Source organism: Manacus vitellinus, unplaced genomic scaffold (assembly GCF_001715985.3).
Source record: "Manacus vitellinus isolate BGI_N305 unplaced genomic scaffold, ASM171598v3 scaffold_45_pilon, whole genome shotgun sequence".
In the NCBI taxonomy this organism is placed as follows: Eukaryota; Metazoa; Chordata; class Aves; order Passeriformes; family Pipridae; genus Manacus; species Manacus vitellinus.
The window spans coordinates 1,620,992-1,634,580 of record NW_021940571.1 but is presented as its reverse complement, the minus strand read 5'-3'; the positions used below and the strand labels follow the sequence as shown (position 1 = coordinate 1,634,580).

At 47.2% G+C, this 13,589-nt stretch overlaps 2 protein-coding genes across 2 annotated transcripts in view; one reads left to right on the top strand and one right to left on the bottom strand.

The window, feature by feature from the left end:
• The first annotated feature begins 5,068 nt into the window (after positions 1-5,068).
• LOC103759779 (ovocalyxin-32) lies at positions 5,069-8,484 on the top strand. Its single transcript, XM_008926200.2, has 5 exons — positions 5,069-5,155; positions 5,961-6,135; positions 6,785-6,921; positions 7,727-7,789; positions 7,911-8,484. Exons 1-5 carry the CDS (start codon positions 5,069-5,071, stop codon positions 8,067-8,069), a joined length of 621 nt encoding a protein of 206 aa, XP_008924448.1. The 3' UTR covers positions 8,070-8,484.
• A 2,152-nt stretch (positions 8,485-10,636) lies between these two features.
• The window catches only part of LOC115307714 (elongation factor G, mitochondrial-like), a 5,232-nt gene continuing 2,279 nt past the window's right edge, over positions 10,637-13,589 (bottom strand). The window contains exons 2-5 of the mRNA XM_029962319.1: positions 12,772-12,916; positions 11,941-12,101; positions 11,353-11,406; positions 10,637-11,069 (exon numbers count right to left, since the gene is read on the bottom strand). Coding sequence (XP_029818179.1) covers positions 10,938-11,069; positions 11,353-11,406; positions 11,941-12,101; positions 12,772-12,916 — 492 coding nt within the window. The 3' untranslated portion in view covers positions 10,637-10,937. The remainder of the gene's footprint in view (positions 11,070-11,352; positions 11,407-11,940; positions 12,102-12,771; positions 12,917-13,589) is intronic.

Here is a 13,589-nt window from a genome sequence, read left to right as displayed (position 1 = left end):
CAGTGAACAGCAATTATTATATTGTTGTTATTGTATATAGCTGCAATTAGCAGTAATTATTGTATTAATTGTTATATATAACCGAGGTTAGCGCGGTCCCGCGCTGGGCACCGGGAGTGCCCTCCCGCCCCTCTCAGGGGCCGCTGTCCCGCTGCCCCTTCCTCAGGGACACCCGGGTCCCCTCAGGGCACCGCTGTCCTCCCACCCCTTCCTCAGGGACACCCGGGTCCCCTCAGGGCACCGCTGTCCTCCCACCCCTTCCTCTGGTGGCTCAGGGCACCTGGGTCACCTCAGGGACCATTATCCCAACTCCGTTCCTCAGGGACACCTGAGTCCCCTCCAGGACCACTGTCCCACCATCCCTTCCTCAGGGACACCCAGGTCCCGTCAGAGGCTGCTGTCCCGCCGCCCCTTCCTCAGACCAAGAACTTCATCTAAAGGCGATGCAGTTCCCATCAGAACTGCATTTATCTTCCAAAAAGCACGGCAAATTGAGGTGACAGAGAGGGGCAGGAGTCCCCGAGAGAGGAGCAGCTGCAGGGGCAGAGCCTTCCCGTCACGGATCCTGCCAGGGATGCTCGGGGTGGTGCTCGGGGTACGCGGACCCTGCTCCCCGAAGGATGACCCCGTGCTGTGCAGCCCTTCTCCTCCTCCAGCTTTGGGGGTTTTTTTTACAGCTCGATCGGTTTCTGAAGGCAAGAAATCAGGCAAAAGCTTCTGGGGAATGTTTGTCCCGGGCTGTAGATCCTGGAAGGAAAGCACTGCCTTCCTGGAGAGCCGAGGGGATGAGATTTAAACCCAGCCCTCGGGTCCTGCTGCTGGGCAGCTCTCTGAGCAAGGGCTGCTTGGTTTGGATTCCAAAGGGCCAAATGCAGCACTGGATTCTCCTGGATCCTTTCCATGGCTCTGGAGACCTTACAACACTTGTCCTTCAGCGTCTGCATGGTTTGTGCAATCCAGGCCCTCTCTCCTGAAACTGGGAACGTCAAATCTTCCCTTTCAATAAAGAAGTTCTGAGCCAGCCTAAAAAGTTTAGGATGTGCTGTTGCAGTCCTGATCCTGAATCCTTCCCATAAATCCCACTTGGCAGTGGCTCCAAAACAATTTGAAGCCTGACTGGCACGCGATATTTAACAGGTCAAAATAATTTTCAATCAAATCTGACAAAATGCAAAATACTGTGAAAAAATCAGACTTTGGTGTAATGCAAGGCTGAAAGACAGTGTTAGCCCTGCCTGGGAATTCTGCTATGGATTCATCTGGAATCATGCCCTTTAGGTAACTCTGTGTTCTCATCATCATTCCCAAATATGCCATTAAATAAAACATTAGGTGCTGAGTATGGACTTGCTCGTGGGACATTCAGTTTTCCTATGAAATTGCTGCAGACACCCCTGACAGGAACCTCCTGTGCTGTTTTATACTTCTTTCCAAACGGATAAATGTTCCTTCTGTATTTCCTGGGCAGTTTGCATATGGATATATGGATATATTTCCATATATAAATACTTGTGCCTGGCTGAAGAACAAGCTGGCAGCACAGCAATTCCCTGCTGGAGCTCTGCAATTCCCTAGGAAAGAGACTGTCAGCAGGAAGGGGTTGGTGCAGATCCCCTTCCCAGCTGAATATTTGTGAATATTTGTGAACTAATTTGGGTTGGGGGAAGGGAAAGGGATTTTCCTCCCCCGCTCTCAGCCACCTGACTCCTAATATAGGAAGGAGAATAGTTGGTTTGTTATAGAGAAGTGAAATTCCTCCTTATTTCCTCCCAGCTCTGGATGAGGAGCTCACTGTAACCACTCTCTGCAGTCTAATTCCCCTTTTTCTTTGCACACTCTGTGAAAACAAGAGGAGAAAAGTGCTACACGTGGTCACTTCCTTCTTTTCTGTCCTCCACTGGAAAAAAAATGACAAGAATTTCCTGGAAGGAATGTGCTCTATTAGGTGAAGGCAAGAGACAGAAATGTTGGGGTCTGGGGGTTTTCGGTTTGTCTGGGTTTTAGTAATTTTTTTAAAGAAGGCAAATTTCCTATTGGTTACTATATCACTGGATCCCATAAAACCAGGATGATTTTATCATGGAATTCAATAATGAGCGTTGTAATTTAATCCTGACATTATTAGCCCACTAGCTGGTGAAACTGGTAATTGGAAACAGGACTGGAGACAGTCTCCAGCCTGGAAAGGATCTTTCATGTTCAGGTAAAATGAGACTTCAGGGCTTTTCTCTCCTGTCAACAACTAGCAGAGAGATGCCAAACGTGGAATAATCCCTGCCTTGCTGGTTGCTCTTTGTTTTGTCCCTTCTTTTTCCTTTAGTGAGGATCCTCTAGGAAACAGCAGCTCGTGGAATTGTTGAAACAGCTGCACTTTAAAATACACTTTAGATAAGAAAAGTCTTAGTTTGTGCCAGCTGAAGATCCCAGAAGTCAAAGAGGGAAGCTTTCAAAACACTGATGTAGCATTTCCCATCCCAAGCTGTCCTGGAAATCAGAACTTAGGAGGAGGTGAAGGGTGAAGGTAAAGCCAGGTAATCCTGTGGCTAAACTGCAGCACTGGATTAAACTGGACTAGAAAGTCCCATTTTACAGGTGGATGTTTCTCTTCACAACCTCACCTGGACACAAAACAGTGCAATACCACAACTCTGGTTTTGATATTAGAAGTCAATTAAAAAATTCCTTATTTTCTTATTTCCAACAGTGAGAGCCCCCTGTTAGGGTGGGAAAGGCAGGACCTGTGGCAAGGACAGCTCGCCCTCCTCTCTCTGCAGTTCCAGCTTTTCCTGCTTAAAAAACTGGCTCAAAACTGGATCCAGGGGGAAAATGCTGGTGGGAAACACAGAGGAGGAGAGATGGAAACCTGCAGTTTGGGGTGAGAGAGGGATCCCCCCTTCCTGTGCCAGTGGGGAGTGAGAGCAGTGATTGTAAACTGATTGTAAACTGATTGTAAAATGACTCCCTCCTTTGGGACCTGCTCTGGAATTGCTGCTTTGGCCTCCACTGCACTAAAAATCCGTCATGAAAAGCTGCAAGAATTCTGAGCCTGGAAATAAAACAATCCTGTGACCCAGATATTCAGTGGAAAAATGAATTACTCACTTGTTTTCTTCTCTTTTTGGACACTTTTATCTTTGGCTTTCAGATATCCCTGGGCTCTGAGGAACTCACACTCTGGGAGGGTTTACAGATGATAGTGGGAAATAATAATGGAAAGAAAAGTGATGTTTTTCTTCGAACCTACAAATACTTTCATAAATGTACAATTATTTCCTGCCAAAAGGACCTTCTCCCTCCTCCCTGGGAGGCTCAAAGAAGCCCCCCCAGCCTGAATCTGTATTTTAGCTGAAAGCTTTCTAGGTAGTAATAGTACAGAAGTAGTAGTAATACCTACTAGTAGTACTGTGGTGGAGTTGTTGCAAATGAAGGGAGAATATCTGCTTCAAAAACATCTCCTTCAAAAACATCTCCTTCCAAAGCACAGAATTCTCTGTTCAAGTCCTGACCCTTTCAGGTTCTCTCATGTGCAGTGATGACCCAAAGGGAACAGGCCTGGCTCACTGTGCTTCAAAATAGCCAAATTTGATCAAATTAGGAGTGTTATAAACCCCTGCAATAACAGCTCTGGGGTAGCTTTACAATAATCAGAAAGTTAGCCTTAACTGCAGTGATTATTGTGAGAGATTAGACCCTTCTTCCTTATAACTTCATTTGATTACTGATTCTTTGGCACTTCAGAAAGTCAGTTTTTCCCATTCTGCTACGCTGAGTGACCCCTCATGGCACATCCTCTGCCATTTTGAGGACAATATTTCAGGTAACACACGAAAAGGGGCAGGAGGAAGAGGAGAACGAGGAGGAAAAGAAGAAAGGAATTAAAGAAGTCTGAGCTCGTTCTGTTTCCTCCACCTTCTTCCCGGTGGGATGTGACTCCAGCTCCACACTGGACTCACCCTAAACTTTCAGGAGGGGGTTTTATAATATAGAACAAGTGATTAAAGCAGTTTGTCCTCTTACCTGCAGTTTACAACTCTGTGCAGGTACTCCAGGCAGGCGGGCGTGGGGCTTTGCCGACCTTATGGCATCAATAACTTCCTGGGAGAAACTGGGAAGGGAAAGTGAGGGCTCAAGGTTAGAGAAACACAAACCCACGTTTGCTTTGGCTCCTGGTCTGCCAACTGCTGCAAACAGCCACAGTTCCCCTCCTGCTCCTCTGAAGAGCATTGTGTTCAAAACCCGAGCAAGGGGAACAGATGAGTGCCCTTACACTCAAAAATACAGATATTTCAGAGCTCAGTCTAAAAGTTGGCAGGAACATAAAAGACTGACCATGAAATAAAGAGCAGATAATGCCAAGACTTGTTATTGGGCTCTGCTCTTGCACAACTGGATGAGGTAATCCCAGGGAAATGAGTATTTTTCATGGCCAACATTAAAAGACAGTTTCTCTTTCAGCCTGCTTGGAGCTGAGACAGAAGATCCCACACTAGAAGGCCCATTTGTTAACTGAAATCCTCGAGTTAAAAACCCCCAAATCCAAGAAAATTACACATTTCAGAGGTTTGCATTTCTAAGGCTTTTCAGGTGTTTTGTCCTCCTGACTGCTTCCCATCAGCAAGGAATTATCTTTTGCTCTTCCTTACCAAGCAGAATCCTGGATAATTGAATGGGATCCTTCAGGACTGGTATTTTCAGGGCAAACCAGAGCAGACAGACCAGAATCTGTGTGGTGAAACCAGTTTCTTTCCCATCACCAATGACCAAAATCTTAGATATTAAATGAGCCTGGGTAATTCCTGTTCAGCTGTGACTCAGCAGGATTGGATTCATTTATATTTGATAGTCAGTGCAAAAACCCCTCCTTGGACACTGAACACTCCCTGGGAATGTCAGTATTGGTGAAGTTACTCTGGAACAATCTGGCCCAGGGAGGACTTTGAGCTGGATTTCCCCTCTTGCCTCTCAGTGAGGAAAGGCTTTCAAACATCCCTTTGTGTGCAGGTTGTTTATTGTTGTTTCCCCTCCTCACTGCTTGTCCCAGCACATAAATAAGGCTTCAGTTCCACTGATGGCTGAACCTTTTCTCTTCCAGAACATCCCAGACTTTGGGCACAAGTATTACCTGCAGTTCAGCACAGAAGACTACAGGACTGGGGTGAGTTTGGGGTCCTCTGTGTTCCCTCTGACCATGGGCATGGAATGAACTTCAGCAGCTCCAAAACAGGGACATTTATGAGCTCAGGAAAGGGATCTTTCCCAATGGAAAGACCTTCGTGCTCCTCCCTGCCTGCCTGTCAGGGGCTTTGCCCCGAGGAGCACCTGAGAGATCCTCAGCCCTCAATCCTGAAGGATTTTGAGTCACCTCAGGCAACCAAAGGCCTGAGTGAAACTTCCCAGTGGCCCAAGCTCAGTGACAGTGTGACAGCCTGGTCCTCGTTATCCCACTGGGGACATTATCCCTCTGTGCTCTTTAGCCCACTGTGCTCATTATCCCACTGCCCCTCCTGCTGTCCACACCCCAGAAAGGGAATAATGAGCTGGCAGCTGCATGTTCTTCTCAATTCTAACCCCCTCCACTCTCCCTGTCACACTTGTCACCAGCAATTTCACTGCCCTCTTCCTTCATAGTCTGTGGAATTCAGACTATTCTCAGAACTTAATATGAAGCTTTAGATTATTTTCGTTTCAAGGCTGAAGTATAATACAGTGAAAGTCCCTGTTATCAATTAATGTTATTTCTTAAAACTCTCAAACACATTTCCAAGATGACTTAGTGCATTAATCAAAAACTTCTGTTAACTCCCTTCAACCTCGTGGTTTTAAAACATTTACTTTTCTGGGGAAAAAAATTATATCCTTCTGAAGACTTTCCTGACCCTTGACCAGCTTCACCCAAGGAATGAGTTGCTGGTAACTAAAATCTTGATCAAAGGTAAGAGTTTTAAATTCTCCCTTGACAGGAAAACACCGGGAGCTGCCTGGCCACGGTGTTGTATCCAAGGAAAAAGTCTCCTCCTGTTGTCAGCATCAAGTGCTCACACACCAAAGACCAGAATGAAATCCAGGAAGAGGACAACAGACTCTACCAAAGAATCAGGCAGCAAACCAAACCAATAACTGGGAGCAATATTCCAGGTATATTCCCCCAGCCAATCAGCTGTATTTGGTTTATCTCCCAGGGCACTGTGAAGAACACAAGCAAACACATGCACTGGAAGGAGACACGTTATTTACAGCAGCACCCTGAAACCACAGTGCTGTCAAAACATTCCCCCTTCCAGGGATCCTCTGGGAGAACAAAACCCCCTTGCATTTAACACTGGCATCAGCACCACCTTCTGAAGGTGGTTTGGGTTTAAAAGCACCATTTTAAATTCGAGAAAATGCAGAATGCCCTCCAGGAATAACAAGAGCCCCAAGCCACAACCTCCTCAGCTGTTGCTGGAAATTCACTGGGCATGACTAACAGAACTTTTCCATCCTGGAAAAATTCCATCTTTTCCTCCCAGCTAGGTAAAGACTTCCATTATCCTGGATTTTGAGGTTCTTACCCCACTGTGGGACCCCGTGAATATTGTCTTTTGGCAATGTCAGTCCTGCCACACTTTCCTACTTTCCTGGGGTGCAGCTTTAGCATTGTTCTGCTCCCTTTTCCCTGTGACACGTCCGAGGGAAGAGTCTCATCCCAAGCCCAGCCTGTGCCAGGCCAAAGTGCTCTGTGGTTCATCATTTTTCAGCTGAACAGCCAGAATTGATATTGTTTGTGTTTCTGTGTGCCCTGCAGACAGCTATGGCAACATTGAGCCTGCCCTGGAGCCAGCCTGGGCTCTGGCTGTCGCTGGCAGCAGCTCCATCATGTGGGAAAAGTCCACAGAGGACGTGGGATACTTCCTGGCACAAGTGAAGTCGGTGAAGCAGTGGGTGAGTGGAGCAGGGAGCAGAACCCCCCAGCTCTCACTGCTGCCATGGGTGTGATGCCCCAAACCCCAGGGCCTCCCCTTCTCCAGCACCTCCACCTCTGGACAGGCACTTTGTCCAGGTGTTGGTGGGAAAACTTTACTCATTTGGACAAAATTTGGCTTTCCTTGTTGCATGAGTGGCTTCTGCAGGTCCTGCAGTTCCTCAGCCCCACACCAGGTCACTCCCACACCCTCTGACCCTTTGTGAGGCTCACAGGCATCATCAGGCTCAGACCTGGAACAAACACCTGCCTGGGGAGCAGGTCTGACCCCCCAGCACATCAAACAGCAGCTCCCAAAGCTCTGTGTCCCCCAAAACACCCAGCTGGGGAGCAGGTCTGACCCCCCAGCACATCAAACAGCAGCTCCCAAAGCTCTGTGTCCCTGTGATCCACAGGCAGGACCCAGTTTTTGCTCCATTCAGCACAAGATTTCTCTGAAGCAGAGATTAACAGGCAATATTCTCAAATCCATCAGAGGGGGAAATTCAATTAATTAGCACCTGGGCCAGCCTGGTTTCATGGCAGAGAGTGGGGCTGCAGAGCCACACAGCAGCCAGAGCCACACAGCAGCCATTGCCTTCAACAATTCCATGCAGGAAGTGCTCCTAATTCCCCGTCTTTCCATGATCAAAACCCACCTCACTCCAGCCAGCAACCACAGTCCCTAAGCAAGCTCAGTGCAGCCAAGTAAATCAAAGCAGAAGCTAAACTTCAACAATATAAACCTGTGTTCCTGATAATCCTTCTCTTTTTCTCCATACCCAGATGAGGAAAGATGATTTTATTGAGTTCGACTACACTGTCCTGCTCCACGAAATGCCAACACAGGTAAGAAACAGGGGTGTAATCCCTCCTGCCCCCAGGAGATGGGCAGTACAAAGGTGATGAGTATACACCTATAAAATCAGTATTTCTCTATAAAAGAGGTGTTTTTCAATCCCTCCTGCAGGAGATGATTTCCTGCCACATGCGCCTCACGTGGCTCCCTGGGCGGCCTCTGAAAGTGAAACACTTCTGTGCCTCCCAGACCCCCGGGCTGAAGGAGGGATCTGGGCTGGGATCGGGATCAGCTGCTGGCCTTTCAGAGGAAAGGGGGGACAGCTTCTGAGGGAGAGTGTCAGAATCCCTGGATTCAGGGAGAAAATCCTCGTGCTACCAGAGCTGGAGCCGGCATCGGGTTTCCACACAAGTCAGTGATCGGGATGCTTTCACTACTCTGTTCTGTGCCAAAATTATTTCCTGTCACTTCTCAAACTGCAAGACTCAACTTCTAGAGAGTTCTACCTAAAGCCTTTGCTACTGCACATATACACAGATGAACATACACAGGTTGATTTTATGTCACTAATTAACTGTTACGTAGAGTTTGTAAACAAAGTTAATATATTTGGGCAAAAAATCTCCAGGAAAGTATTAATCTGTCAGTAAGAAATATCTGCCTACTAATTTTTTGGGTCATTTTTCGGGATGGAATCATGCTGGTTTTCAACTCACCTCTCCAATAAACCAAATACCATCACTCAGGGGCGAGGCTGGGTTTTCTTTCACTGTGCTGCTGTTGGACCCCAAATTTCCACCTTCTCTGTAAACTCTGAACCAAAACAGACCTGCAGAGCCAGGAAGGCTCCAGATGGATGAACTCCCACATTTGAGATGGGCAGGACACCCCTCAAACAGCTCTTCTTGGTTCCTGCCCTGTCCTGTTCCCATCCTGAACACCACAAAGTTGTGGGTTTGTCCTTTGCCTCCAAATCCTCCAGCTGGGTTCCCAGAAGATCCACCACCATCCCACCTCTGCTCTCTGAGGTTGTGCCAAACTGTCTCAAATTCACCTTTTTTCTCCCCATTTGCCAGATTTCTGCCAGGATAGACTAAATCCTTACCAAGGACACCCCATTCCTGAGGGAAACAGGTGCTGGGGTGGCTGTTCTCTGGAGTTTGTGGTGGTTTTCATTATCCTGGATCTGTAATCAGTAACAATGATTCCAGGATTTCACATGACAGTTTTCCCTGCTTGTATTTAAGCTGGGTGATGCCAGCCCCCCGAATTCCAGTGTTTTACACACACAGATTGTTAAACCTGGTTTCCTGACTGAAGCTTTTTCTCTCAGCACACACCAGGCACCACAATAAATTCAGGGAACGACATCCCACGTGCTCCTGGTGTTTTCTTCTGTGCTGGTAGAACATTTCTCCTCATCAAAAGTATGAAATCAGAGCTGAGAATTTCAACATTTCTTAAAGAAGCTGGTGATTAAAATAGTTTTTGAAACATAAACAAGAAAATGGGATGGATTTTGCACTTTGGGGCTCTACTTTAGTGTCCTTACCTTGTTTTTGCCACTGCTCTGCAGACCCAAACCAGAGGATTGGGTACTTCCAAGTCACCAGGTCAGTGTAACTCCCAACTGCTCCACAGGAACTTCTGGAGAAGCAGCAAAGCTGTTGGAATTCTAAGGCAGCTGCTTTTAGGCCAAGATTTCAGCCTAAAACCTAAAATCATACAGCAAAATTCTTGGGGTTTTGGTTTTCTCCAGATTTGTGGAGCACCAGCACATCTGGCAGCACCCACGAGCCAGGAATTCACATCACAGTGGCCTGAGCAGAGCAGGAAAACCATAAAAGTAAATAAAATCCCAACCACCCCGTTCCCTTCCTGTTTCCACACTGCTTTCATAAGACAACCCTGAATTTTGGTAAAAGGTTGTTCAAGAAAATCTCCCCATGTCTGAGGACCTGCAGGGCTTTTCTGGAAATCAATTCCAGCTGAGCAGTTGACAACAACAAAGCTGTGGATGGGGGGGAATTGGGGATTTGTCCCAAAGAAACACACAGGGATACACCACATGGATACACCACCCCAGCCCTGTTAGCACCTCCACGTGCTCACAAATCCGTTCCCAAGGTCAAAATAACTCCTTTTCCCTGTCTTCCCGTGAGGGCTGTGGAGAAGCCTGGCTGCTGCACTCCTGGCTGTGTCTGGGAATCATCCTGTGCCAGGAATGTCGCTGGGTTTGAACTGGAACTTCATCCCCCCTTTACTGGAAGTCTGTTAAGCTGAGGAGGTCAGGAAGGGAGAGAGACACTTCAACATGGACCTTCTGGGAGTCATTAAAAATACAGAATTATGGGGATATCTCCTCCTTCCCATGGAACTCCATGTTTTGTCTCTGCAATGAGTCAGCAAGATTTCAGTCAACTGATTCCTGCGCTGAGCATCGGCTGGACACGCCCTCGGGATTGGGAGATTCTGGGAAGAGAAAGCTCTGGTTTGGTTTTCTAACAGAGAGCCAAAGTCAAGCCCACACAATGAATGCACATCACAAGCCCATAGAGGAATTCCAGGTTGTTCCCAGCTTTGGGAAGAGTTAACTCCCACCAACACCCTCCTCAACTTTGTTGTGCCACCAGTGAAAAGCAGATTTGGTGCCAGGGCAGTGGCACTGAGCAATGGCTTTGCCCAGTGGGTGGAGACTTTGAGGGATCCTGTGCCATTTCTGGAGGATTTGGAGGGAAAAGTGGCATTTTTCCCTGGAGAGAAGCTGGGAGCACCCTGTGAGAAGTGCTCAGTGTGGGCTGACAGCTCACTCCTTGTGCCTGTCCAGCAGCTCCTACCTGACTCTCCTGCCTCAACATTTTCAAACTTCCCAAACCTAATTACACAATAATGATGTATCAAGTAAAAAATACAATTATTTTAATAGAACTTAATTAAGACGAATTTCAAGACCAATTATCAGCCGTGTTTTAACATCTATTTTGTTAAGGACAGCATTTACACGTGAACAATTCCGCTGTGATCCTCTGGTGGCTCCTGAGAATTCCACAGAGGAAGGGGATGATGACAAAATTCCAAGTCCAAATCCCACTGCCAGCCTGCCTTCCCCAGCCAGCCTTCTCTGCTTCCACGGCTTGGAAAACTGAGCTGCTGGAGGAGATTGGGAAAAACTGTTCAAAGGACTCCAGAGGAGTCAGATCAGCTCTTGGCTTTGCCCTTTTTGGCAGGAAGTCGCCCCGTTGCTTCCAGGTATTTGTTGATTATTTCTTCCTGAGTGCTGGGTGAACACGGGTGGTATCTGGAGTATTCCATGGTATATTCCCCCTTTCCCTGTAAAATTGGGAAAAGAACATCCAGGTGAGGATGGTACATGTGTAACTGTGCTGAACAGCAGGTCACTCCCTTGTCTGTGAAACAGCATCCAAGAATCCTTCACAATCCCACACAAACAAAACCCAAAGCATGGAACAATTTTTTTTGAGCAGGAACGACCCAGCTCTGGGTTTGTTTTTTATCTCCTTCCCTGCTGCAAGTGCTGTGGATGCAATGATGCAAAGTAGCCCAAATTTACAGAAATAAACACGTTTAAGCAAAGAGGACATGGAGGACTCACCTCTGTGCAGGACCTCAGCTCGGTGGCATATCCAAACATATCGTTCAGTGGCACCTGAAATCCCAACACAGGCTTGTAAAAACAAAACACTTTTTCTATCAGCTTTGAGTCACCACCTAATTGATCCCAATTCTGACACAAAGAGTCAGTGCTGCCTGTAAAAAGCTCAGATTGAATGATCTGGTGTTGTAAAGCACCTATTTTAACTAATTTATACTTGCAACATGTTTTCAGCAGGAAACTTCAAAAACCTGAGAGTCTGAATGCACCAGGAACTGGAGCATCCTGGATTCAGGGCTGTGTCATCCAGAGATCACAAGGTTTGAGGTAACTCCAGACTGGAGCTCTGATTAAATTCCTCAGTTTCAGAAGCAGAAGGGATGCAGGGCAGCCCAAAGCCAAAGCTTTGCCGAGATGATTTTCCCTCCCACCACCCAACAGGAAAACACACGTTTTCAGAAGGGACATAAGAAAGGGAACACGGACAATGAGTCAACCTGGCTCCAAGTTTATCCACACAAACTAAGGAAAACAGTGATGGAGTCAAAAGGCAACAGGAGGGAAGGAAAAGCCGGGAAGAGCACAAACCTCAGCATAGAGGGTGAAGTAGCCCTCTGCCCCGTCCTGCCCCGTGATGACCCCGTGGCGCCGGTTGATCCCAGCTATCACAGCTCCCTGGAATTCCGTGGGAGCCATCACCTCCACAGCCATGATGGGCTCGATGATTCGCACCGTGGCGTTTTCCATGGCTGGGAAAAACAGAGGGAGAAACAATCCAGCACCACAAGCCTGGGGGGAAGTTCAGATACTCCCATGCACGGCAACAAATGGGTCATGGTAATGCCAAGGGTTTCCTACGACAGCGAGGGAAAACAAGCAGCTCCATGGAATTCCAGCTCCCCAGCTTGTTACTCCTGACACCATAATCACAGAGTCATTAAGGTTGGAAAAGACCTCCAAGGTCATCAAATCCAACCTCTGACCTTAAACCATGTTGTGAAGTGCCACATCCAGGGGCAATTCCAGGGATTGTGACTCCACCAATTCCCTGTCCCAGTGCTTCACCACTCCTCCAGTGAAGACATTTTTCCTAAAAAAGGCACAGTTTGACCAAATGTTCTCTTCCTACCCTGTAAGGATGGTGCTGCTGATGTTTCTGTATTGTATTCCAGGAAAACAGGATCTCCTTCACAGAACCACAAGAACTGTTGTGCCTCCCTCAAAAATTCTATAAACTCTTACACTGTGCTCTACACAAGTGGCCAGACTTTGGATGGATGGATGGATGGATGGATGGATGGGTGGGTGGATGCATGGATGGATGGATACCCCAAATAACAAAAGAACCTACAGAAGTGAGGCTGTTAAATTCAGCCCCAGCAATAACAGCCAGGACACATCCAAGCAAGGAGCTCCTACCTTGTTTTAGGGCTCCTTCTCCTGCCCTGATGAAGGAGATCTCGTTGGAGTCCACCATGTGATGGGCACCATCCTCCAGGACGAACCTGATCCCGGAGATCTTGTGCCCGGACACCAGACCCTTCTCACAGGCATCTCGGAATCCCTGGAACAACAGCTTGAGTCAGTACTTTTTTAAACTAAAAACCAAGGAACAAGGAAAACTGCCCTCAGGATTTGGCTTTGTAAGGGACTGTATGGCCAAAACCCCAAAGAATGCTCTGTGTGGAAAGAGCTCCTGCCTGGAGAACAGGATTCCTTTAAGGTTGTGTGTTTTCTTCAGGATTTTGCAAAAGTCTTCAAGTGTTGCATCATAGAATAATGAAGGAATTATTCTGGGTTATCATAGGAATTCCAAGATGATGGCAGGCTAATTAAAATAGTCTGTGATAAATCTTACAGAGAGACAGTCACAGAGATGAAAAAGGAATTCAGAGATGAACTGGGAATTCAGGCAGGAAATGCAGCTTAATTGCAGCTTCCCACATAATTGGCCTCAGAGAAGTCACAGAAAAAGTTCCACTTTTGGGGTTAGAGATGAGAATTGTGGGGCCACAACCAAAAGCAGAACGGCCAGTAAGAAGCAGATTGAGCAGGAGGCTTGTTGGATTGTGAGCAAGGAGAGGAGGCACTGCCAGGGAAACAGAGCCAGCACACACCACCAAAGCAAACAGAGCAGCTTCTAAAGACAGTGGAAAACCCAGGAATGTGAGATATGAAGTAAAACCACACAAATGATTCTGTTTCCACTGAAGAAACAGGAAAAGCCCCCTTGCCTG